The sequence below is a fragment of the Hyperolius riggenbachi genome, chromosome 2 (assembly GCF_040937935.1).
Source record: "Hyperolius riggenbachi isolate aHypRig1 chromosome 2, aHypRig1.pri, whole genome shotgun sequence".
Classification (NCBI taxonomy): domain Eukaryota; kingdom Metazoa; phylum Chordata; class Amphibia; order Anura; family Hyperoliidae; genus Hyperolius; species Hyperolius riggenbachi.
In genome coordinates, this window is record NC_090647.1 from 94714919 (window position 1) to 94742740 (window position 27822).

The 27822-nt window shown below is 47.4% G+C and overlaps 1 protein-coding gene across 2 annotated transcripts in view; it reads right to left on the minus strand.

The window, feature by feature from the left end:
* Positions 1 to 20997, minus strand: part of LOC137545635 (spartin-like) — a 33050-nt gene extending 12053 nt beyond the window's left edge. Inside the window, exons 1-4 of one of the 2 annotated variants that reach the window (XM_068267082.1) lie at positions 20917 to 20997; positions 6520 to 7319; positions 1806 to 2003; positions 833 to 968 (exon numbers count right to left, since the gene is read on the minus strand). In XM_068267082.1, coding sequence (XP_068123183.1) covers positions 833 to 968; positions 1806 to 2003; positions 6520 to 7319; positions 20917 to 20962 — 1180 coding nt within the window. In that variant the 5' untranslated portion in view covers positions 20963 to 20997. Of the gene's footprint in view, positions 1 to 832; positions 969 to 1805; positions 2004 to 6519; positions 7320 to 10751; positions 10772 to 20916 lie in introns of those variants that run through there. The other variant, XM_068267083.1, reaches the window with a different exon arrangement.
* Between the last annotated feature and the right edge of the window lie 6825 nt (positions 20998 to 27822).

Sequence of the window (27822 nt, forward strand, 5' to 3'; positions counted from 1 at the left end):
GCCGCCACAATTGTCCAGCTGCTCCTGCTTCCTCCATTCAAGTTCCATGTGGCTGCCGTGCATAGCAATGCCGAATGTGCGACTCATACTATGTGCGGTAGCCACATGAGATGCAATCGGCATGCTTGTTGCTGCACCGATTTTATAAAATTATTGAATCGCTAGAATCACTAGATGTGTGGCCACCCTTAGAGACACAATCAGCAGGACAGCCAGACAATGTTGTTTAAAATTACATAAATATGTCAGCCTCCATACCCCTCTCAATTCAGTGAGAGTTTAGTAGGCCAACCATGGATGGATAAGACACACCTCCCAACTTTCTATGATAAGAAAGAGGGAAACGTAAGCCACACCCCTAATCACACCCCCAACACAACCCCTAGTCACGCATACCATAAAGATTTCATAGGAAAAATAAGTTGTTTTATAATTCAAACCCCACTGGTCCTTTTTATCCTGGTTCCTTTTCCTTCATACTAACATTTGGAAATAAGAAATATATCAATTTAAAGGATGGGGATAAAGTTTAGTCAATTTTACACAGTTTTCAGTAGAAAAATACATATATTTATATAGATTTGTTCATCAGTCCTGAATAAGGGACAAATGAGGGAGATGGAGGGACAGAGGGACAGGGTTCCCAAAGAGGGACTGTCCATCAACAAGAGTTGGGAGCTATGATAAGAGCTGGTGAATAAGCATTCAGATTCTGCATTGGTTGCATGTCTCTGTTCTTGAAATGGTTCAGCATATTGTTACTTTCTTTCGAAACAAAGTATAATTGCTTAGCTGGCAGTACAGAATCATTAGTATGTTTTCTGGTCTTTACCTTCCCGAAGCCCCTGTGCAACCTTCTCACTCCATGGCTGTACGTCCTCCGCCTGCTTTGCTTCAGGACCAGGCTCAGGTGCAGCAATAACATGCACAGTGTGACTCAGGTCTATCTCTCCCAGTGCTTCACCAGGCTTCAAAAACAGAGACAAAAGTGCTAATTTACTAAATGAGAAGCATTCTGAAGAGTGCTGAGCTTTAGCTTTGATGAATGAAAGAAAATATGAATGTTAATAATAATAATATTAAATCTATCTAGTGATCTCTTCTCAGCTCTCTACTTTTTACAGCAAGGTGCAGTTCATTTTCATCACTGCAAGGAAAGTATACTAATGTAGCTGACAGAGGAATGTGAACAAAACATAATGTTATCTCCTCTTTGGCTGCAGCAGCAAGCTTTCCTTTGAAGAAGAACTGTTTTAACCCTCCTGGCGGTCTATTAAAAACCGCCAGGGGGCAGCGCAGCAGTTTTTTGGTTTTTTTAAATCATGTAGCGATCCACCCCTCAGTGCTGCCTGGTGCTGATAGGCCAGGCTGCGCAAGAGGTCTGGGGGGCGCGGCGCGGCGGGTAGCGGCGCGGAGCGGCGGCGATCGGTGTGCACCCGCAGCTAGCAAAGTGCTAGCTGCGTGTAGAAAAAAAATATGCAAATCGGCCCAGCAGGGCCTGAGAAATCCTCCTACCCCGAACGTACCACCAGGAAGGTTAATGCTTTTCTGCATCAACTTTTTTGTGGTAGTAGATTTCATGCTGTAAATAATCATTTAGAGCAAAGAAGAAATGCTGAGTTTCAAACCACTTTAATTACTAAGTATGCTCAAAGTAGTGCATTGAGCCTGAGTACTCATGTACAGTACACACGAGCGCTTAGTGAAGTATGTCTCAGTATGGGACTTTCCTATTTTTAAAGATACAGTATGGATGTGGCTCCTTACTATCATACAGCTGTCTCGGCTATCTTCCTTCTAATTACCTGGATCCTCAGATCAGACAACTGACTCAGCAGATCGTCAAACATCTCCAGGTCAGCGGCTGGCAGCTCAGCAGATAGGACCACCCCTACGTAGGAGCTTGGAGCCTGGGACATCAGGTCTGGGAACATGTAGACTCCTGTGTTAGAGCGCAGTACTGGGGACTCAGTGCACATCAGTGGGTACAGCCAATCACACACCTGCCAAATAAAACACAATCTAAGGGTAATAAAGGAAAAAAACATATGGCTCAATTTACAAAAAGTAATTTATAGTGTATTTTACTCTGAGAAATGTATGCCGTATGTGCTTACATGTAGTTACAATCTTTCTGTAATGACGAGGGAGGTAAAATATGAATACTTACCTCAGTTCTGGGAATCCTCTGGATGGTTTAATGGCTTCCCAGATCCTGTTTGAGCTCACCGTTGCTGCCCAGGAGGACCTTCTTCTACTGCGTGTGAGGTCTGCACATGTCTTGTAGAATGAACCATTCAGGCTCAGAGTAAAAAAATCTGTGTAAGAGCAGCTTCTTTCTACTGGGCTTACATTGCCTTTACTCGCGCTTCTCTAGTCAAGATTCATTTGCATATGGTTGGAGTGGAAATTTTGGCGCCCAGCAAATAGTGGGTGCTGGTTCAAAGGGGTTGTTGGGTTTAGACATTACGCAGATAGCATGTGTGTGTGCGGGAGGGGTTTAGGCATTAGGCAGGTAGTGTGTGCGGGAGGGAGGGGGGAGGGTTATGGTTAGGCTTCGGCTGGGAGGGTTCTGTGTAGTGATGGGCTCACGCGAGTAGTCACAAGTCCCTAGGGACTCAAATTTGTGATTTAAATGAGGCTTAATTGCCTTATCTGTGCGGCTGGATGACAAGGGGTTAGTTAGGATTGGCCATAGTAAAATATCAGTTTTTAATACTGATATTTTACTATCGGCATTACTGGGTGCCCAAATTTCCAGGCGCCTTTATTGGTTAGACTGCAGCAGTAACAGCCACTGATTAGCAGTTGTTACTGTGCCAGCAGTAGTAACCGCCACTGATTAGCAGCTGCCACTGTGCCAGCAGCAGTAGCAGCCTCTGATTAGCATACGCCACTGTGCCAGCATTAGTAGCAGCCACAGATTAGCAGATGCCACTGTTCCAGCAACAGTAACAGCCACTGATTAGCAGATGCCACTGTGCCAGCAGCAGTAACAGCCACTGAGTAGCAGCTGCCACTGTGCCAGCAGCAGTAACAGCCACTGATTAGCAGCTGCCACTGTGCCAGCAGCAGTAACAGCCACTGATTAGCATACGCCACTGTTCCAGCAGCAGTAACAGCCACTGATTAGCAGATGCCACTGTTCAGAGCAGCAGTAACAGCCACTGATTAGCAGCTGCCACTGTGCCAGCAGCAGTAGCAGCCACTGATTAGCATACGCCACTGTCCCAGCATTAGTAACAGCCACTGATTAGCATATGCCACCGTGCCAGCAGCAGTAACAGCCACTGATTAGCAGATGCCACTGTTCCAGCAGCAGTAACAGCCACTGATTAGCAGTTGCCACTGTGCCAGTAGCAGTAACAGCCACTGATTAGCAGCTGCCACTGTGCCAGCAGCAGTAACAGTCACTCATTAGCATACGCCACTGTGCCAGCAACTGTAACAGCCACTGATTAGCATACGCCACTGTTCCAGCAGCAGTAACAGCCACTGATTAGCAGATGCTACTGTTCCAGCAGCAGTAACAGCCACTGATTAGCAGTTGCCACTGTGCCAGCAGCAGTAACAGCCACTGATTAGCAGCTGCCACTGTGCCAGCAGCAGTAACAGCCACTGATTAGCATACGCCACTGTTCCAGCAGCAGTAACAGCCACTGATTAGCATACGCCACTGTTCCAGCAGCAGTAACAGCCACTGATTAGCAGATGCCACTGTGCCAGCAGCAGTAACAGCCACTGAGTAGCAGCTGCCACTGTGCCAGCAGCAGTAACAGCCACTGATTAGCATACGCCACTGTGCCAGCAGCAGTAACAGCCACTGATTAGCATACGCCACTGTTCCAGCAGCAGTAACAGCCACTGATTAGCAGCTGCCACTGTTCCAGCAGCAGTAACATCCACTGATTAGCAGTTGCCACTGTGCCAGCAGCAGTAACAGCCACTGATTAGCATACGCCCCTGTTCCAGCAGCAGTAACAGCCACTGATTAGCAGATGCAACTGTTCCAGCAGCAGTAACAGCCACTGATTAGCAGCTGCAACTGTTCCAGCAGCAGTAACAGCCACTGATTAGCAGTTGCCACTGTTCCAGCAGCAGTAACAACCTCTGATTAGCAGACGCCACTGTTCCAGCAGCAGTAACAGCCACTGATTAGCAGCTGCCACTGTGCCAGCAGCAGTAATAGCCACTGATTCGCAGACACCACTGTGCTAACTGCTACCGTGTGTATATGGGTTTTTTCCAGTGGAAATGTCACCGGGATAGTGTACCTAATGACAAACAACAAAAAATTGTTTTTAATTTCGCTAGTTCAGCTCCCTAGCACTCTACAGAACAGCGATATGGCCCTTGCCCTAAAACGTTTCGACACCTCTGATCTAGAGGCTTTCTACTACTGAGGTAAGTATCTTTTGTTTGTTTTTTTCCCTTTAATTTCGCTTCAGGTTTAACAAATCTACAATTTATTAAGGACATTAATACAAGTCCACTCATTGATTTTTCTTGTAGTTCATTATTTGTAGTTCAGATTTGTTATTTGATATTGCAAAGAAAAACACTCAGCAACCACATGACAACACATCTACTAAAGTAAGATGTTTAGATTGCACGTGGGTTGATGAGTTGTACATGGGTTTTGATGTTGTTGCCAAGGCAGACAATTCATATAAACACTTAAAGGCAACAGTGGAGTATTGTACTGCATTACACAACAGTGAAACAAAAAAAACCTTGGAGTTAGGATGGCACTGTTTATTGACTAACTCCATAGGTTGAAAATGCTAACTTCTCAAACTGTTTAGATTTGTATGTCAAGGGTGACCCAGACTTTCATGACATCACTCCTGCACCACTCCGTTGGCCCTCCTCCCCCAGTATAGCAAGGGAACATGTCCACCAGCAGGCTAGTGATGTGTCTGTACAATGTCGGTCCTGTAGTGTCACCAAAGGGATCGATTACCGGTACCGGCCAGGTGGCTTGCCTCATGTGTGTACAAGGCTTGGCTGTTGCAAGTGTTACAGTACCATATGCTCACTTAGTTATGACCCTATGCTGCTTCCTCAGAGGCCCAGAAAATGATTTAATATAAATCTTGATGGACGAAAGGAGGAGGCCCAGCTCACTAGTGGGCTTGAAAGAGACAAGTTTGTGTGTAACAAGATGGAATATCTGGTGAAGAACTTGATTAAAAAAATCGTATAGTGCTTTTCTTCTGTCAGACTGAAAGCACTTGAATGCTGCAGGCAATAAGGGCACACTCAGTAGGATACGCTGGGAGATTTGGGAGTCTTGCCCAAAAACTCCTTACTGGTTAGGTACTGGCTGCAGCCTGCATTCAAACCCAGGTCTCCTGCTTAAAATAGTAAAATATCAGTAATTTAAATTACCAATATTTTACTATGCACTACCCGGCACCTATTCAACTCTTAATTCTCCGCTATAAGTTCCTAACTCCCCACTTAATGCCTAACTCTAAACTCCCCTATAAGTGATTTAACCACCTGAGCGGTCTGGACGAGCTCAGCTCGTCCAACACCGCCGGAGGTCGCCGCTCAGGCCCTGCTGGGCCGATTTTCATCAAATAAAAAGCAGCACACGCAGCCGGCACTTTGCCAGCCGCGTGTGCTGCCTGATCGCCGCCGCTCTGCGGCGATCCGCCGTGAGCAGCGGCGAAAGAGGGTCCCCCCAGCCGCCTGAGCCCAGCGTAGCCGGAACAAAAAGTTCCGGCCAGCGCTAAGGGCTGGATCGGAGGCGGCTGACGTCAGGACGTCGGCTGACGTTGATGACGTCACTCCGCTCGTCGCTATGGCGACGATATAAGCAAAACAAGGAAGGCCGCTCATTGCGGCCTTCCTTGTTTATTCTGGGCGCCGGAGGCGATCGGAAGATCGCCTCCGGAGCGCCCTCTAGTGGGCTTTCATGCAGCCAACTTTCAGTTGGCTGCATGAAATAGTTTTTTTTTTATTTAAAAAAAACCCTCCCGCAGCCACCCTGGCGATTTAATCAGAACGCCAGGGTGGTTAAAGAAGTCCCCCTACCTAATGCCTAGCACTTACCCCCCTTTAAGTGCCTAACCTTAACCCCCTCACAGAAAGTGCCTAATAAGATTGGGCACCCCAAACAACCAATAGTTGAAGCCGATCTTTTAGGATGAGCTACAGCCATTAAAAACGATGTATAGTCCATCAGCTACTAGCCACGTCGGATGACCAAATGTCCACATGGGCATCCGATTGACGGAAATTAACACAGGGGTGTTAGACACCTGCCAATCATGGCGCCCGATCGATCTGATCTGCAAGTCACTGGCTTCATTATTTTAACTGCTCCTTTTTTTGTCTTCCTGGGATAATTTTAATGTGTCATACACAATTCAATTCTTTCACTGGATGGAAAAAAACATTTACCAGGAAACACAGTTATTGCCCATGTAGACAATACCTTATATATACACTAGTGTAAAGCCTCAGTGATATTTTAGCATCAACACATGAAAAATAGCCTGTGTGCCTTACCTGGAGAAAAGCTGGAGGTCGGCTCTGAGCCAGTTCACTGCTGGTGTCCATAAACTTTATAATGCGTAGATAACCAGGATATGAGGGGGCGCTCACTTCTCCATCTGGTGTCACAAAGAAGATCTGGACCCCTCTTGGAATAAGAATGAGTTCCTCGGCATCTACCCCTAAACTCTGCACCGGGAGAGGCTGTGCCGCCATAGAATAGAACTCCTCCCCCACAAAAGACTGCTCCCCAGACTCCGTGCCATAGGAGACTGTGAAATGTCCATCGGTGGCCTGGGGGGTGTACACTGGTGGGGCAACTGTTCCCCCTAGGATGTGATTTACTGGTGAACCATTATTTGTCAGTATACCGGAGGCAGTGCTGACAGGCTCAGCAGGTAAGGTAGACCTGTTTGGAACTGGTGGTCGTACAGGCTTCTCATTCAGTGTTGGGAGTGTTGGGTACAGAGGCGTTGCTGCTGCAGCAGAAGGGTCAGGTACAACCCCAGTCATACTCTGCTGCAAGATGTTCAGTCTGGTATTCATATTCTGCAGTGTCTCCTTCATCTTTACTTGCATATGTCTGGCAGAGTCCCAAGCTGGCCCAATGCACTGGGGTCCCTGCAAGGAGACACCCAACCCTCTTGTCAGATGCTCCTGGCCTTGTCTGTAGAAGTTGCGGGCATCTTCCTTGTAGCCATTCTCATCTGCGAACAAACCTTTATTTATGTACAGAAAGGCTTTCCTGTATTCCTCCTCAATGCTGCGAATCAAAGCATTTTCCTGCATCTCTGGAAGTTCTTGATTCTCCATCACTGGAATGAGAAAAGTATGACTCAGTTGGTGCACACAGTACAAATGACATATTGATATATGGTAGGTGATTGCAGATAGGTGCATTATAGGGGAGGACTGGGACCTTTTGGCCTGGGGGGAAAATGCAACCCAGAGGCCCTTGAGCAGGAGGGGGGGGGGGGGGGGGAATTGGGGCGGTACGACAAATGAAAAAAATGGGCGTAACCATGAATGACATGTCAGTATGGACCAAAAATCTCAGAGGAATGCCATACAGAATTAAAATTAATACAGTTCTCTGATGGCAAAAACAGAATATATTCAGTACTAGCGAGACATACTGTACCTAATAATAACCTGTATAATATAATATAATAATAGCAACCTGTACCTATTAATGAAGGAAATGGGGAATGTAGGTTTGTTCTTAATCTAAATCTGTTCTTAAAGAGACTCCGTAGCAAAAATTGCATCCTGTTTTTTATCATCCTACAAGTTCCAAAAGCTATTCTAATGTGTTCTGGCTTACTGCAGCACTTTCTACTATCACTGTCTCTGTAATAAATCAATGTATCTTTCCCCTGTCAGACTTGTCGGCCTGTGTCTGGAAGGCTGCCAAGTTCTTCAGTGTTGTGGTTCTGCTATGAACACAGGCCCCTCTATGCACACTGCCTGTGTATTATTTAGATTAGGGCAGCTTCTCTCTGCTCTCTTATCTTTTACAAGCTGGATAAATCCTCCTCTGAGCTGGCTGGGCTTTCACATACTGAGGAATTAAAAACAAGGGCAAAGCTGTTTGCAGGAAGAAAAGAGCAGCCTGAAACTTCAGTGCATGGGGGAAAGAAACACACAAATGATCTCTTGAGATTCAAAAGGAAGGGTGTATACAGCCTGCTTGTGTATGGATGTATTTTCTATGTGTGGACATACTGTACATCAACCTACTTCCTGTTTTGGTGGCCATTTTGTTTGTTTATAAACAAACTTTTTAAAACTGTTTTTAACCACTTTTAATGCGGCGAGGAGCGGCGAAATTGTGTCAGAGGGTAATAGGAGATGTCCCCTAACGCACTGGTATGTTTACTTTTGTGCGATTTTAACAATACAGATTCTCTTTAAGTCAGAACACTAATTTCTATGCCTCTTCTGTCCCCCTCTATGTCACCTAATACCCCTGTGCCTTTTTTGTCCCCCTCTGTCTCTTTTGTCTCCTTCTGTGTCACCTCATGTCCCTTGTTCTTTTTTTCCCAGTGTTACTTTTGTTCCCCCGTGCCCCACCCCCATGGCTCCTGTGTTCCCCACTCCCCGCAGCGCAGCGGGAAGAGCAACTCACCTACTCCTGGGTGCCTGCATGATAAGCGTCCTCCTCTCCCTGCTTTCTCCTAATGCCAATGTCGCGTAATGATGTGACCAATAAAAGCCAGCAGTAGGGGGTACCAATGAGGAAGATAGGAGAATGTTTATCATGGAATCCGCCGCGCTGGGAGTAACCATGGTACCTGGAGGCTAAGCGACAGGAAAGTCACCATAGTTACTCTCAGCTTGAGGAGAGCAGAGAGATTTGCCATTGGATCGAGGACATGCGAGTACTACTCTTAAAGGGAGGGTCCGCGCTGGAAATAAAAAAAACTCCACTTACCTGGGGCTTCCTCCAGCTCCTGGCAGTCGATCGGTGCCCTCACCGCAGCTCCTCTCCCTCCCGGCATCCAGCTGTGAAGAAGCCGACCTCGACAGGTCGGCTTCCAGGTCAGCTTCTGTGCGCTCCACGGCGGGGGGTCACGTGGTGTAGGGACGTCATTGGGTCTTTACTGCGCAGGCGCAGAACTACGAGAACTGGCGAGGTCGGCTTCTTCACAGCTGGATGCCAGGAGCTGGAGGAAGCCCCAGGTAAGTGTTTTTTTTTTTTTATTTCCAGCGCGGATCTTCCCTTTAAGGGGGGCTGTGCAGCAGAGGGACAGCTCAGCCTGAGGCCCCTAAAGAGGGTGAGAGACCAGGCACGGCTACACGCCTCCCTGATCACACTTCCATAGTTGGAAATGTTCGCCACTTGCGCAATACCAATTTTTAGCAACTTCGCAAGCGCAGAATGCTCCCGGCTGTGGGAGCGCAATTCAGGAGGCACATGCAACTTTCAGAGGGAACAGCTGCTGAATGGATATCAGAGAGGGACAAGAAGGACAACAGAGGGAAACAGGCATGTGCAGAAGCGCATGACTGGCCAGATTACCAGGAGGAGGTTGTGTAATAAGACAACAAAGCGGCCAGAGAGGACAGCGAGGGAGAACCTCATAGGGCTGGAGGATGCCCCAGGTAAGTATAAATACACCAGTACACAACTCAGGTACACTTTAAAGAAAACCTGAATTGAAAATTAAAAGTCAAAATAAGCATACACAAGTCATACTTACCTTCCATGTAGTCTACTCCTAAGTGTCTTTCTCCTGTCCCACGTCCTGTTTTTTCACTGTGATCAAGGGAATTTTCCGTCCTCCATTTTAAAAATGGCCATTACCCATAACAGCTTTCTGGTCAGCACACTGTTCAACTGTAACATCGCCCACTTGAGCCATAGGAAAACATGGACATTACCTGGTACATCAGTTTTCCTCTCAGCTATAACTGACAGCAACTGATATTTTACTGACAGCAACTGATATATTTCAGATCTGACAAAATATTGTCAGAACTGGAAGGGGTTATTGTCAGAAGAAAATGGTGAGCTTCTGAGAGGAACTGATGGCAAGGTAACTATGTAATGTTCATTTGGAGTTATCTCATGTGTTTATTTTAAATATTTTTACTCAGTACAGGTTCTCTTTAAGGTTTCCTTTAAAGGACTTCCAATGCAAAGTAAGAAATCTATTTTTTAATCACCTAGGGCTTCTTCTGGCCCCGAGCAGCAGTCACAGTCCCTCGCGCAGCCCTGGTCCTCTTCAGTGTCCCTGCTGGCCGTCCACAATGATGGCTACCCACCAGGTGGTCGGGTCTTCTGTGCCTGCGCGTCCACATCTGGCGCATACTGGGCGTGTGCAAAAACTAATGCTCAGGCGCAGTATGCGCCAGATGACGTGGACTCAGGCGCAGAAGAGTCGACCCTGCCAGCAGGTAGACATCATTGTGGACGGCCAGCAGGGACACTGAAGAGGACCAGGGCTGCGGCGAGGGACTGCGACTGCTGCTCGCGGCCGGAAGAAGCGTGATTAAAAAATATTTTTTTTATTGTGCATCGGCAAGTCCTTTAAGTAAAGTGGCAAGTGTGTTATTGAGATAGTACAATATATCAGTGTGCAGTCAAACTAGAAGAATATATAAATATGCATGCCTTAAATACAAAGAGCCAGTGCTGCAAAAAGCTAAAACTAGCAGGCAGCAGTGAAAGGGTTACATGTACACAGAGCTGGCCAGTTCAAAACAGAGCAAACAAATGAAGAGGAGAGGAGGTGTCGGCTTACAAAGAACATTGTCTGATCCCTGATGTCTGGCTGCAGTGATCTGTGTCCTGTCCCTTCCAACTTCAAGAGGCGGGACGCTGGGAATCTGGGATTGAGGGAGAAACTGCAGCGTTCATTTCACCAGACAGGACTGGAATCCTCCGGCAGCCTGGCCACTTCAAATGACGCGCTAGAGCCACCTTTGCTCTCTCTTCACTGGCTGGCTGCTACTACAGGCAGGGGGCAGACCTCTGTTGCCTAGCAGCACCTCGAGATTCACCAACACGCACTGCATTTGGACGGGGGAGGCTTCTATGAAAAAGAGTAGGAAAAAATTCTGGCGGCCCTGATGAAAGGTGCAGGAGGCGGCCCGGGGGGCAATCGCCCCCTGTCCCCCCAGGCCAGTCCGCCTATGGGTGCATAACTGCAAATCATGCCCCCCCCAACAAAAAAAACTTGTATAGGCCCCCCCATGTTGACATCCAAGCAGTGATGGCTCCAGGATTTTTTTGGGGGGAGTGCTATGCAGGTGCTGGACCAATTTCTGGGGTAGCTGAAGGCAAAAAATGGGTGTGGCTATAACCTGCGTGCCGCGGCAAAGAAATGGGCGTGACCATGACCGGATGAGGGCCCAGCTAACTAATTTAAAGTTAACCCGAGGTGAGAGAGAGTGATATGGAGGCTGCCATATTTATTTCCTTTTAAACAATACTAGTTGCCTGGCAGCCCTGCTGATCTATTTGGCTGCAGTAGTAAACTGAATTACACCAGAAACAAGCATGCAGCTAATCTTGTCAGTTCTGATAATATTGTCAGAAATCCCTAACTTGCTGCATGCTTGTTTAGGGTCTATGGTTGAAAGAATTAGAGGCAGAGGACCAGCACGGCAGCCAGGCAACTGGTATTGCTTAAAAAGAGCTAAATATGGCAGCCTCAATATTATTCTCACCTCAGGTTCCCTTTAAAAGTGCATCGCAAAGACAGTGGGGCCAAGTTTTGTTGACCCTTTCCCCAGAAAATTCACATAATTGTGCAGGTTTTCTCAAGAAAATACACATAATGTGAGCCGATTTGCCTAGAAAATACGTTCAATCATGTCAGCAGATTTGACCAGAAAATATGTTCAATCATGTTGGCAGATTTGACCAAAAAAACACGTTCAATCATGTGGCAGATTTGACCAGAAAACACATTCAATCATGTGGCAGATTTGACCAGAAAATAGGTTCAATCATGCGGCAGATTTGACCAGAAAACACATTCAATCATGTGGCAGATTTGACCAGAAAATAGTTCAATCATGCGGCAGATTTGACCAGAAAATAGGTTCAATCATGTGGCAGATTTGACCAGAAAATAGGTTCAATCATGTGGCAGATTTGACCAGAAAACACATTCAATCATGTGGCAGATTTGACCAGAAAATAGGTTCAATCATGTGGCAGATTTGACCAGAAAATAGTTCAATCATGCGGCAGATTTGACCAGAAAATAGGTTCAATCATGTGGCAGATTTGACCAGAAAATAGGTTCAATCATGTGGCAGATTTGACCAGAAAACACATTCAATCATGCGGCAGATTTGACCAGAAAATAGGTTCAAGCATGTGGCAGATTTGACCAGAAAATAGTTCAATCATGTTGGCAGATTTGACTAGAAAATACGTGCAATCATGTTGGCAGATTTGACTAGAAAATACGTGCAATCATGTGGCAGATTTGACCTGAAAATACATGCAATCATGTCGGCAGATTTGCCCAGAAAATACGTGCAATCGTGGCAGATTTGACCAGAAAATACGTGCAATCAAGTGACAGATTTGAGCAGAAAATACATGCAATCATGTGGAAGATTTGACCAGAAAATACGTGCAATCATGTGGCAGACCTGACCAGAACATACACCTGCTAATATAAATAAAAAAAACAACACATTTACTCACCTGCAGCCAACCTCCTGTCCCGGCCTCCGTCCGGCGCGCAGCTCCCACGATCCTCTGCAGCCAGAAACTCAAACTCCCGCGCTGAGAGCAGGGCTACGGGGGAAATGGCGCCCGAAGCCCTGCACTGCAGACTCGGTGTCTCCAGAGCAGGGCTGCGCACGCCATTTTACCGTAGCCCTGCTCTGACGCTGCCGGCGCTGCGGGCTGCTGCTGCCGGTGAACTGACACGGCGTCTATTAGACGCTGAAAGTCAGTCCACGCTGGGGGGGGGGGGGGGGGGGGCGCTTTAGGGGTGCTTGGAGAATTTCAGGGGGTGTTTCAGCACCCCAAAGCACCCCCCTGGCGCCGCCACTGCACCCAAGTGTGGACATCATAATCTTCATACCCATAACAAGTGTAGCCACAAAAACACCTGATCTGAAGGATGGACCCTTTTACTGAAGGGAAGGAAGGTTGGAAGTTGGGGCCCCCTCACAGCTCTGGGTCCCCCTGAGGTTGCAGGGACTGCACCCCCCGTAGTTACGCCCCAGCTTGCAGAAATACAGACCGGAGCAGGCTGGGTAAAGAAAGGAGCAAATAAATTGACTTATGCTAGAGACGTACATCTTAAAAGCTGTGACGTCCTCCCAAATGGACCCAACATGTATAGAACAATAACCTATTGGCAAGCAGAGCTGGATTTATGGAAAGGCCACAAAGGCCCGGGCCTTGGGCGGCAGCTGGCCAAGGGCCGGCTGAACATGGAAGAGTGATTGCTGCATATGGAAGAAGAGGCTGCATATTGAATATAGAGGTTGCAAATAAGGAGCAACACATGGAAACAGGGAGCTGCTGCCCCAGGGGATCTGTATATAACTGGAGGAGGCAGCTGTACATGAAGGTTAGACATGAAAGAGGGGGCTGCACAAGGAATAGGAAGGGGGTGCTGCACATGGAAGATGAGCCAGCAACAAAATTGGCCTAGCAGCGGAAAAAGTATAAATCTGGCCAGGGGCGTAACTAGAAATCACTGGGCCCCCCTGCGAATATTTGGATGGGGCCCCCCCCCCATAGGTGCCAAATAATCGTAATGGGGCAGCGTTTCACTGTAAATTAATTGTAAAGTGGGCAGCATTTTACCAGACAATCGTAATGTGGGCCAGAAAATCGTAATGTGGGCAGAGTTCACCAGAAAATCGTAATGTGGGCCTTTAGAAAATCATAATGTGGGCAGAGTTCACCAGAAAATTGTAATGTGGGCACCAGTCACCAGAAAATTGTAACGTGGACAGCATTCACCAGACAATCGTAATGTGGGCAGCGTTCACCAGAAAATCATAATGTGGGCAGAGTTCACCAGAAAATCATAATGTGGGCAGAGTTCACCAGAAAATCGTAATGTGGGCACCAGTCACCAGAAAATCGTAACGTGAGCAGCAGTCACCAGAAAATTGTAACGTGGACAGCATTCACCAGACAATCGTAATGTGGGCAGCGTTCACCAGAATATCGTAATGTGGGACAGAAAATCGTAATGTGGGCAGAGTTCACCCGAAAATCGCAATGTGGGCAGCAGTCACCAGAAAATCGCCATGTGGGCAGCAGTCACCAGAAAATCGCCATGTGGGCAGCAGTCACCAGAAAATCGCCATGTGGGCAGCAGTCACCAGAAAATCACCATGTGGGCAGCAGTCACCAGAAAATCCTAATGTGGGCATCAGTCACCAGAAAATCCTAATGTGGGCAGCAGTCACCAGAATATCGTAATGTGGGCAGCAGTTACCAGAAAATCCTAATGTGGGCAGCAGTCAGTCACCAGAATATCATAATGTGGGCAGCACACACCAGAAAATCCTAATGTGGGCAGCAGTCACCAGAAAATCCTTATGTGGGCAGCAGTCACCAGAAAATCGCAATGTGGGCAGCAGTCACCAGAAAATCGCAATGTGGGCAACAGTCACCAGAAAATCGCAATGTGGGCAGCAGTCACCAGAAAATCCTAATGTGGGCAGCATACACCAGAAAATCGTAATGTGGGCAGCAGACACCTGAAAATCGTAATGTGGGCAGCAGACACCTGAAAATCGTAATGTGGGCAGCAGACACCTGAAAATCGTAATGTGGGCAGCAGGCACCTGAAAATCGTAATGTGGGCAGCAGACACCTGAAAATCGCAATGTGGGCAGCAGACACCTGAAAATCGTAATGTGGGCAGCAGACACCTGAAAATCGTAATGTGGGCAGCAGACACCTGAAAATCGTAATGTGGGCAGCAGACACCAGAAAATCGCAATGTGGGCAGCAGTGACCAGAAAATCGTAATGTGGGCAGCAGACACCAGAAAATCCTAATGTGGGCAGCAGTCACCAGAAAATCGCAATGTGGGCAGCAGTGACCAGAAAATCGTAATGTGGGCAGCAGACACCAGAAAATCGCAATGTGGGCAGCAGACACCTGAAAATCGCAATGTGGGCAGCAGACACCTGAAAATCGCAATGTGGGCAGCAGTGACCAGAAAATCGTAATGTGGGCAGCAGACACCTGAAAATCGCAATGTGGGCAGCAGACACCTGAAAATCGCAATGTGGGCAGCAGACACCAGAAAATCATAATGTGGGCAGCAGACACCTGAAAATCGTAATGTGGGCAGCAGACACCTGAAAATCGTAATGTGGGCAGCAGACACCAGAAAATCATAATATGGGCAGCAGACACCTGAAAATCGTAATGTGGGCAGCAGACACCTGAAAATCCCCCTGCAGAATTTCAGAGCGCCCCCCCCCCCCGGGGCCCGCTCGTGGCCGTTTTTTGGGGGCTGGAGGGGTGGCAGCATGAGGGGAAAGCCTTGCCCACAGTCGGCGGGGAGAGGGGAAGTTCCCCCCTCTCCCTCACCTCGGGGCTCTCCGCCTTCTCGCTCTAGCGGCTGACGTCACTTCCGCTTCCGGTCAGTCGCTAGAGCGAGAAGGCGGCGATGGAACGCAAGGAAGAAGGTATGTATCCCGCCGCCGCTGCTGCCCGCTGCCCACACACATTCACTAGCTGGAGGGGGGCGCAGAGGGGAGAGCCCCGAGGTGAGGGAGAGGGGGGAACTTCCCCTCTCCCCGCCGACTGTGGGCAAGGCTTTCCCCTCATGCTGCCACCCCTCCAGCCCCCAAAAAACGGCCCCGAGCGGGCCCCAGGGGGGGCCGGGCCCCCCCGCGGGCGCAGGCGCTGCAGGGCCTATTGTTACGCCCCTGAATCTGGCCTTGGCTGCCATAGCAAAGCACTGAGAGAGCTGGCATAATTGTGATTGCCATTGAGTAGGGAAGCATGGACTTTATCCTCTACAGGAGACTTTGACTTTATCTACCCCGTTCTGCATTAATGCTATTAAGTTGTATAGAGGGAAGGATTCATTTCAAGGCATTGTTAAACCTTAAGAGCTACTCCTCAATGTTAAAGAGACAGTAATGCTTCAGCAATACCACCTGCAGCATTACAAGTGATGGGAATTCCGGCTCTTCTTGGAGAATCGGCTCTTCTGAATCGGCTCCCATTAAAGAGCCGGCTCTTACGGCTCTCAATCGGCTCTTCATTAAATTTCACTAGATGCCACTCAGAATCGGAGTAAAAGCCCCGCCCCCGTCTCCATGACAACTCCAGACTGCTTCTCTGGCTCCGGCAATCCCCCCTGCTACTGCTCTGCTCCGCCCCATACACTCCTACAAGCTGCACAAGGAGGACTACATCTCCCAGCATGCCTCAGCGCCCTTTATTATACAGCAAAGCAGAGCTGTGTGGGGCGGCTGAGGCATCGGCTCTTTCAAAACTGAGAGCCGGCTCTTGTCGTTCGCAGCAAAGAGCCGGCTCTTAGAGCCGGCTCGTTCGCGAACGACCCATCACTATTAGCTATGAGTCTCATTCTAAAAAGAAATCCTCCCCCCTGAGACCCCATGCGCTGCCTGGCCAATCAGTGCCAGGCAGCGCTGAGGGGTGGATCGGGACTCCCTGTGACGTCACGACGTCAATGACGTCACTCCGTTCGTCGGCCACAGCGACGGGGGAAGCCCTGAAGGAAATCCCGTTCAGAACGGGATTTCCGGACGAGTCTTCATGCCGGCGGCAATCAGAGGGGTGGGAGGGAGGAAGCAGGGAGGGGGGAATCATGTAGCTAGCGCCAGGCTAGCTACATGATCGAAAAAAAAATATGCACAAAAAACGTTCCCACGGCCGCGGGAATCAGAACGCCAGGCAGGTTTTTAACATACATTACATAGTTTACTGAATATACTCCAACGATACTAGACAGAGCAGTTGAAATGGGTGCAAGGCGCGTCCTGTTTAAAAGGGCATCACCTATAATAGCGGGCGCCTTTTTAAATAGGATGCGTCTTAAAGGAAACCAGAGATGAGACATACTTAACTTTTTATACATTCCTGGGGCTTCCTCCAGCTGCTGGAGAGATACGTAGAGGGCGCACTTCTCTTGCGCAGACTGGCCGCGACTGGAGGAGATTATGGGACCAGTACCGGGAGCTCCAGGCAGCGGAGGACAGCAGCATGGGAACGATCCATGTGCACGGGGCTGGAGGAAACCCCATGTATGTATAAAAAGGTATGCCTCGTCTCTGGTACCCTTTAACACTGGGGTAAGGATAGTTGTCCACAGAGGGTTAAGGTCAGGTGGGGGGAGGGTAATCACCCCTAGGGGAGGGTTCTGTGTGAGAAGGAGAGGATATGTCATAGTAAAATATTGGTATATTTTACTATATGAATGTAGTAGAGTATCGGTAAATTTACCGATATTCTACTACCGCTATCCTGTGCCTTTTTCAGATGTACATATACTACACACCAGGGCCGGAATGTTTCCATTGCTGCACGATGCACAACGAAACAGGTAAAACTACACATTTACAGCAAAATATACTTTTATACTGTAAAACACTTAGTGCTGTTCCAGTCAATAGGAGCCTCAGGGCAAGGAAAACATAAGAACCTAAAACTGGTATTTCCAGCTGTGCATTGCGTCACACATCATTATGCAATCTGCCCGACTATAGTGACAACCTCTGCTGGTGACACAGCACATTCCCCCCAGCATAACCTGGAGTCCTCATAGGCAAACGCAGGTGGGGATTACAGCTGCCCAGACTCCCCCCTCAGACCAGGCCTGGTGCAGTGTCTGGGGACAGGCACAAGTTGAGACACCAGAATTTCTGCAGGGATCCAGCAGCTCACAGCACTGCCCCCTTTCTTTCCCTGCTACAGTTGACTTTGGATGTAGCAGCAGCGTGTGTATAGAGCATGGAGCAGCTCTGAATGAGCACAGCCCTGTGTCTCTGCTGTGTGAATGCTTCACTTTCTCCTTCATTACCAATGTCGGCTGTCCTCATTATTATCTGTATCCAAACTGCTCCTGATCTATCCCTGTTGTCAGTCAGTCGGACGGGAAAATGCATTGTGTGTATACAGCAAGATATCCTACCATATTATTATACTGTATTGTGCTTGGCTGAGGGAGACCTTTCAGAAATACCCCCCTTGAAAATCCTGGGTTTGCCCCTGAGTCCTATCGATAGGGCCAATAGGTTGCTTACCAGAAAAGTTCTGTTATTTCTTCAAAATATCAACACATTGATCAACAGATTCATAACATTTCAGTGGAAAGGCCTGCTTTCTAATTTCAGGAGAAATCTGTGACTGTGATATTCAGAAATGACCAATCAGCCTGATCATTAAGGTGGCCATATATCAGGCAACTTGGCGGCCGATTGACTATCCAATTCGATTATTGTAATCGAATTGGATGAAAATTGATGCCGCCAAATGCATGCCCGACCAACAATGCAACCAATTTCGGGGCAAAATTGGTTGCATTCTTGACCTCGCATGCTGCAAGATGTTGGTCGATCTGGTGCACAAATGTCCCCCCGGTGCCCCCTGTAAAGGATAAATTACCTGTTCACGGCCAGCGCTTGTCCCTCCGCTGGCTTCCGGGCGCATTCCCCTCGCCATACTCGCATGCCCCAAGTGGCTTCCTAGTACATGGGGCCTGTGTGTATATAGAGGAGATATCCTGGAGGCAGCGGGCACAATCGCAGGCTGCGGACAGGTCATTTATCCTTTACACGGGGCACCGGGGGGACATTTACATTACAGGGGCACAGGGTCAAGGCGGCGGATGCGGTGCACAAGACCGATTCCGGATCGATTTCAGCATAAAATTGATCGGGAATCGACCTGCGGTGTATGGGCAGATGACAGATCTCTCTCTTATCAGATATATATACACACACACACACACACACACACATACACACACACACATACACACACATACACACACACACACACACACACACACACACACACACACACACACACACACACACACACACACACACACACACACACACACACACACACATAAATACATATATATATATATATATACACACACACACACACACACACACACACATAAATACATATATATATATATATATATATATATACACACACACACATAAATACATATATATATATATATATATATATATATATCTATATATATATATATATATATATACACACACACACACACACTGGGAGCAAAACCCATATTCAACACATTTCAAAATGATATTTATAGTTTTATGACTTACATTTCAAAACGATATTTATAGTTTTATGGAAGTCATAAAACGATAAATATCGTTTTTAGTGCGGCGCCATTTTTTAACTCATAAAACAATAAATATTGTTTTATAATGCAAATTAATGCGGCGCCATTTTTACACTGTAGGCTCTGGCGCCATTTTTAACGGATCCCCTAGATCCTAGAGTATCCTTCCTTGAGTACTCTGCAGGGGTTCCTTGGAATTTTTCCCCCATCGTGAGGGAAGTATATAGACCATGCTTCCTCCAAAATAAATGCAGGGGTTCCTTCGAGATCAAAACATTGTTTGCAGGGGTTTCTTGAGATCAAAAAGTTATTTGCAGGGTTCCTCCAGGGTAGAAAGGTTGAGAATGTTTGTCCTAGAGCCTTTCTGGTCCTCTGTCCTGGTCCCCCTGCTGTCTGCTCTTTGGATTTGCCACCTTCGGGAGCCCTCGGAAAGCTCCAGGAGCGCAAGCGCAGTATGGAGCCGCCTATTTTCTGGAGCACTCAGAGACACAAGGGCTCCCGAAACCTTCTGAAGGTACCCAAAGGCATATTTCAACAGCTGGTTGAATACATGGAATGGGGGTTACAGTACTGGAACAAGGGTGCTGAGCAAGGGCAGGGGAGGCTCTATAGCAGGGGTGTCGAACTCAAATACAAAGTGGGCTGAAATTGAGCTCTGGGACCAAGTCGCGGGCCGACCTCAAAGTCTAGTGGCCACCTCTCTCCCTTATAAAGTTCCCTGTTGTCTAATAGCCCCCCCACCACCCCATATCCAGTTCCCTGATATTTAGTGGTCCTCCCTCCCTCATCTATACAATTTCCTGATGTTTACTGGTCCTCCCTCCCCATACAGTTTCCTGGTATTTAGTGGTCCTCCCTCCCCATACAGTTTCCTGGTACTTAGTGGCCCCCTCCTACCCCTATACAGTTCGCTGGTGTGTAGTGGCCCCCCCTTTCCTCTCTTATACATTTCACTGGTATCTAGTGGTGCCCCCTCCCTGGTGATCTAGGACTATAGCTTCTCTGGTGGTCTAGAGTGGGCCAAACATAATGCAAAGTGGGGAAACCACCCAAGGGCCAAAACTTATGGCTCCGAGGGCCAGATTTGGCCCACGGGCCGAAATTTGACATGTATGCTCTATAGGAAGCAGAGCCTTCCCTCTCCATAGGTATCTTATTTTTTTATTTCACTTCAGTATTACTTAGCTGCCTAAATTTGCAATACAAGTCAGTGAGCTGAACACAACTTCTTCTGGTGCAAAGTAATGCTCACAGCTAGTGATCACATCTATTAAGTCAAGTGAAAAGATCTGTAGATAACCAATTGATCTTGATTACAGTTCAGTGATCAAAATTGCCTGAGATGAAAATCTGATTGCCTTTTTATAAATGTTAAATTATAATATAGTGTTAGTGAGAAGAAGCAAAGTGCAGAAAAAAGGAATAGCGATCATTTTATAAGTATAAATTCCCCCCTAGGAGTGTTTGAATGTTCTGTTCCTCAGCAGGTAGTGTGCAGGTTGCTGGCGCAGCTACTCTCTGTCCTGTTGTCTGAGTAGGTGTAAAAGTTGGACTTCGGCTGGTATAAGCTGACTGTGTGTAGTGCAATGGTACTCACCAGTCCTATGTATCTTCTGCCTTTGTCTGGCTCTGCTCTGTAACATCCCACACACTCACCTGCTGATATTACCTGATAGCAGCACAGCTCCTCCCCTCTCACACCACCTGACTGACTCTGTCATAAATGCTGGTTACAACACAAACTGTCACGAGGTAAAGTGTGGCTATTAACCTCCACTGTGTACAAATGTCATCACATCACACAACTGTCCCAACTTTGTAATGTAGATAAAGACTGCTGTCTACATTATTATCATTTATTGTGGTATTTTATGTAGTAGTCAGTATCCACATACAGTACGTGTACACATGTAGGCTGCTTTCACATTATGCATGTAGCGTTGGGCAACAGGATCGCAACGGAGGGGCAAAGTCGCAATGTGCATCAGGAGTGTGATGCGAGGCTACAATAAATGATTCAAAGAAATTTGTGTTCTGGAAATAGCTGCTTGTAGAATATCGGTAAAATTACCGATATTCTACTATTGGGCAGTGGTAAATATGATAGCAAAATATCAGTAAATTTTACTCAGATTTTACTATCACTACACCTAACTCTATTCTCACATGATATCTACCTCTACCTATGCCTAAGACCCCCCCCCCCTTTCCCCATGAAGCCTAAAGCCTAACCCTTTTTATGTGTGAGCCAAGCATTACTCTGAGGAATGTTTTGCCAAACCGAATACAGTGTGTAGTATTAGAGTAAGTAGTCAACAGTGCCCTGTCAGTAGGTGAGTGATTTTTGGTACTGCTGTTATGCACCTTAAGCTAGTGATTCAATTGCACATTAATTAGTAAAGGCTATGCTCTGCTTGACTGAGTGCAGAGGGAGTGTGAGGGGCAAAATTAACCAGGGGTGCCTCTCTGAACCCCACCCCCCTGTAAGCAGCATTAGGGGCCCTTAATTTCTGCCAAAGAAAAAAAAACCCAGGGCCCCTGAGCTAGCTGCTGCTCCCAACCCCCCCCCCCCCCCCGTGTCTCTTCACCCAATTTTATTGTGGTCCCCGCTGTCCCCACAGAATTTTTGGCAAGCTAGCGACTCTGTGTGTTCCTGTCTTCATCCTCATAGGAGCCCCTCTCCTCCATGACCGGGCGCATGTTACTACATAATCACATGCCACCAGGTCACTGAGAAGATGTGGCCAATGGGTATGGAGACAGGAACGTATGGCCTAACAGAGGAGCGCGCCTGCAGGCATAGGTGAGTATCTACACTGAAAAATCTTCAGCGGCACCGGAGATCAAAATAAAGAAGGGGGAAGGCCTGGGGGGGGGGCAGGGGGCCTGGCGGGGAGTGGTGGCTCCAGTTTCAGATTTTTTTGGGGGGGCACAATGGCTGGCTGGGTGATCAAAATTGATGTTTGTATGACAAGCTTTAGATATTTTTTGCATAACTCGGGTGATACATCCAGATGCATTAACTATAAGGGATCTTGCAAGGATTGTGAGGTATTTATGACAAATAGATAAGACCCTTGCTTTACTTAAAGTGAACCTGAGACGACAGGAAAAAAAAGTTTTATACAAACCTGGGGCTTCCTCCAGCCCCCTCCGCGCAGATTGCTCCCACACCACAGTCCAAAGCCTCCTAGATCCTCCGGGAGCAGCCCTGTTCTACAACTATGCGCAGAATGCTCTCAGCCGTGGGAGTAAGATGGGGGAGCATACTTGGCTGCACTGTGCCTGTGCCGACTGGCTAAGGAGAACGGGGCTGTTACCGGAGGATCTAGGAGGCTTTGGATGCCGGCATGGAAACGATCTGCCAGAGGGGGCTAGAGGAAGCCCCAGGTATGTATAAAATGTTTGAAGTGAGAAGAATATGGAGGCTGCCATATTTATTTTCTTTTAAGCAATAACAGTTGCCTGGCTATCCTGCTGATCCTCTGCCCCCAATACTATTAGCCATAGAACCTGAACAAGCATGCAGCAGATCAGGTGTTTCTGACATTATTGTCAGACCTGACAAGATTAGCTGCATGCTTGTTTCTGGTGTGATTCAGATACTACTCCAGGCAAATAGACCAGCAGGACTGCCAGGCAATTGGTATTGTTTAAAAGGAAATAAATATGGCAGCCTCCACATACCTCTCGCTACAGTTGTCCTTTAAACTTACATAAACTCAGGCTGACATGGAGAGTTTTTACAGACCCAACCTTGTTCAGCATATGCTGTATGCTGCTGGAGCCTAGAAGCCGTCAACTGTATGTTACTGAGCAGAGGGGGGGGGGGGGTTTAGACTACTCGTCAGGAGTGGCACAGTGATTCCTAGGGGTGCCAGTTGCCTATCGTGCCTCACTGTAACACCGGCACTGCTGGCTGGGGGCACAACACCGCCCATGTGGAAGAAACAGCCCTGACCATACTACTAAAACTTCCACGCTTTTCCAGCATTTGTTTTAATGAATACTTTCCCAAATAAAACATACATGCAATTAATATTAGTAATGAAAGCATATGGAATAAAAAACACGGTAGCAGTAAAAAAGGGTGCCAGCTGAGGGTGTACGAAATGGCTGCCGCCATAGACTCTAATGCAATTATCATGAATACAGCGAAAAAAGGGTGCCGGCTGAGGGTGGACGAAAAAAAGGGCGCCGCACTAGACTCTAATGCAATTATCATTAATACGGGGAAAAAAGCAGAAAAAAGGGTGCCGCAATAAATATTGTTAACAACATTAGAACATTAAAGTTTTTGAGGCATGTTATTAATTTAGAAGCTTGCAAAGTTATAGTTTTTTTCATATTATTTTGTTTGTATGTATAGATTTTACTTTATCAAAGATATTATCATTTCAATGTGTAAAAGGGTGTTTCTGCAGAAGGAGTGGTTAGGGTTAGGCAACACCCGGGGGAGTGGTTGGGTTAGGTACCACCCAGGCAGCGGTTAGTTTTAGGCAACACCGGGGGGAGGGGTGGTGGTTAGGGTTAGGCACCACTAGGTGGGTGGTTAGGGTTAGGCACCACCCAAGGGGTGGTTAGGATTAGGCGCCACCAGGGGAGGGTTCTGTGTGAGAGTAGGGTTGGGTTAAGCTGTATTGTTGAATTATGTAATGATTTTTAATATTAATATATTTTCGTTATTATTTCCCATCTGTTTTTACAACAGTATTTATTGTTAACCAAGTTTGAGAACGATGTTTATCGTTATCAGATTTTGTTATCCACCGGCGCCATTTCGTTATTCAGCCGGGCCCTTTTTTCACGGCGCCCTTTTTTCATGCACACAAAAATACAAATAACACAGATTATATAAGATAAGGGGTTGTTAATAAATAGCATAACTATTTAAACTAAAAAACAGATATTAACTTTAAGCTTAACAGGTACTTTCCCAGGGAATGTTGCACACATATTTGCCAATAGATTTTTCTAGTTGAAAGTTGGTTGCTATAGTGATGTAATCACCGGTTAGTACTACTCTGTTTATACTAGCAATCACACCACCAGATGAAGTCACCAAGCTGACATTACAAAGAATACAGCATGACAAGTATTTTCTATAAATGAATCACACCTGCATGACAGTGATGATGTAATGACCATGACAGAATCAACTCACCCGAGCTGCAGAGCAAGCAGCATGTGACTGGTGACACCTATGGAGGGGGAATCTTTATACTCACACTGAACTACATGGTTAATATTTTACTCAGAGCAACAGGATGCAATAAATTTAAGTGACTGAACTCCATGAAACAAAGGTGAAAGTCTACAGAAATGAACTTAGGTATAGCTTATATCTCTAATGCTGGGAATACACGGCTCGATTCTGAGTCATTTAGATGGCTCGATAGATAATTTCCAGCACATCCGATTTCCCGCCCGATCATTTCGCCGCTCGATTCTGCATTGAGGACCGTGGAAAAAGATAAGAAAAATGAGCGGAAGATAAGAGAATCGCCTGCAGAATGGAGCGTGGATTCCATCGAGCGGAAGAATCGAGTGGCAAAATTGAGCCGTGTATGCCCAGCATAAGTCCCACCCTGCTTCAGACTGCTCAAATATTATGAAAGATTTGCACATGAGATAATACATTCTCGTGCCATTTCTGGACTGTTTGGTGTACCTGGCATGATATCCACACAATACTGCATTGGCGTACGAGAGAAATTGCCGCCGGGAGACTTGGGCACAGGATACAGCCGATATATGGCTTATCCTGCTCATGGGCGTCCGCACATATGGCAAAACCGGGCATCTGCCCGAGCCTGGCCGCCCGCTGCCCCCCCCTGGCCGCGTGCCCGTGCAGCCAGCAGGAGGGGAACACGCAGAGAAGAGAGAGAGCGCTATGGGCACAGTGGGGAAGGGCGGACGTCTCCCCCCCCTTCCCTCACCTTAGGGGTCTCTCTCTCCCTCGCTGTCCCCTCCGGAATGAAGTGTGCAGCGGCTGGCAGCGGTGGGCGGAACTTACCTCCTCTCGCTCCTGCGCCGGAAGTTCTGGTGCCGCACTCTGGTCTGGATCAGGCCAGAGTAGCGGCTAATCCATCCGGCGCGTGCGACGAGAGGAGGTAAGTTCCGCCCACCGCTGCCAGCCGCTGCACACTTCATTCCGGACTCCGGAGGGGAGAGCGAGAGAGGGAGGGAGAGCCCCCTAAGGTGAGTGCCCATAGCTCTCCCTCTTCTCTCCGCTGCTCCCCTCCTCCTGCACACATGGCCACTTTTTCTGGGGACATATCCCCCTGGCTACATATACCGGGACATATACCCCTGCCTACATATACTGGGACATATACCCCTGCCTACATATACTGTCTGGGACATATACCCCTGCCTACATATACTGTCTGGGACATATACCCCTGCCTACATATACTGTCTGGGACATATACCCCTGCCTACATATACTGGGACATATACCCCTGCCTACATATACCCCTGCCTACATATACTGTCTGGGACATATACCCCTGCCTACATATACTGTCTGGGACATATACCCCTGCCTACATATACTGGGACATATACCCCTGCCTACATATACTGTCTGGGACATATACCCCTGCCTACATATACTGTCTGGGACATATACCCCTGCCTACATATACTGTCTGGGACATATACCCCTGCCTACATATACTGTCTGGGACATATACCCCTGCCTACATATACTGTCTGGGACATATACCCCTGCCTACATATACCCCTGCCTACATATACTGTCTGGGACATATACCCCTGCCTACATATACTGGGACATATACCCCCTGCCTACATATACTGGGACATATACCCGTGCCTACATATACTGGGCACATATACCCCTGGCTACCTGTTCTGGGGACATCTCTACCCCTGGCTACCAGTTCTGGGGACATCTATACCGCTGGCCACCTATTCTGGGGACACCTATAGACCTGGGGCTACCTATTTTTGGGGAACCACTGCTGTCAGATTGAGTGTATTTTGGGGAACTGCTGCCAGGTGAGAGGTGTCTACATATTAAGGGGGCATTCTGCCTATTTATGTGAAAAGCTGTCTATTTATGTGCCTCATGACTGCTGAATTTGTCTTGTTGCGGGCCTCATGGTTACTGACTTTGTCTTGTTGGGGGCCTCATGATTTGTTGGGGGCCTCAAGATTGCTGAATTTGTCTTGTTGGGGGCCTCATGATTGCTGAATTTGTCTTGTTGGGGGCCTCATGATTGCTGAATTTGTCTTGTTGGGGGCCTCATGATTGCTGAGTTGGTCATGTTGGGGGCCTCATGATTGCTGAATTTGTCTTGATGGGGGGGGCCTCATGATTGCTGAATTTGTCTTGTTGGGGGTCACATGATTGCTAACTGCGAGACTATGGAAAAAGCTGAATCATCATCATATGAGACAATAGCATTAAACCTACTTTTTCTGCTTTTTAAAACAGAAAATGAAACTGGGAGGTTCTAAAAAAAATGAATAATTTTTTTCAGGAGTACGATGGATGAAATTGTTTATCTTCACAGTTTATTTTCAACTTAATTTTCCATAATGTTCATGTATGAGTTAAAACGTTTGTATTTAGTTTAAATTGCTGTTGGCACTTTGTGATAGTAAAGTGACTTTGCAGTTTGGACACTCGACCTCCAAAAGGTTCGCCACCATTGTCCTAATCTAATGTCCCACCATTGCTTAGTTCATGTAAACTTGTCTCCACCCACGACCACACCCACATTCTGGTTCATGACCACACCCATTTTTCGGCGCGGCGCGCTACGCGCGCCGCATGACGTAGCTCCATTTTTTGGCGCGCTACGCGCGCCACACAACACCAGCCCAAATTTTTAACTCCCCACTTTTTGCCCCCCCCTGGAAAATTTTCTGCGGACGCCCATGATCCTGCTGCTGCACAAGTCCCGGCGGCGTTAATTACTATTCCCCCTCCAGGTCCACGTGGATGGTGGGGAATGATGTAATGTGGCTTCCAGCTATTGCTGGCGGACGAATTACAGTAAAAGTACCTTCAGTTCCGTCTTCTGATGGCGCCAAAGTTACTCACTGTGCGCTGCTATAGCTGTAATTCCTATTAAGGTCTATGGTGGCGCCGGCTACGCCCAAATCTCCAGCGCTGGATTCCTAGTGTTCGCTGCATTGTATGTGAGAATAATCCTCTGTAACCAGGGTTGCTCGTAAACTACGCCAGCGCGAATGTACGCATCGTACTACGCAACTACGCGTCGTAGTTCGTAGGCGAAGTTGAAGAACTACACTTACGCATTTCCGCGTAGTCGTAGTCCCGCTATGCGTAGCTTCGCCCGCTACGCGTAGTTGACGTATGTATTGCGAAGTCAACTACGCGTGCGGTAACTGCATTGATACGGGTCATTGCACTTGCGCAGAAATTTTATTGCCCTTTGTACGCATACAATTTCGCATTGGATGTTGGAATGTATGCTTATATTAGTTTGTGTATGCGCATAGTTAG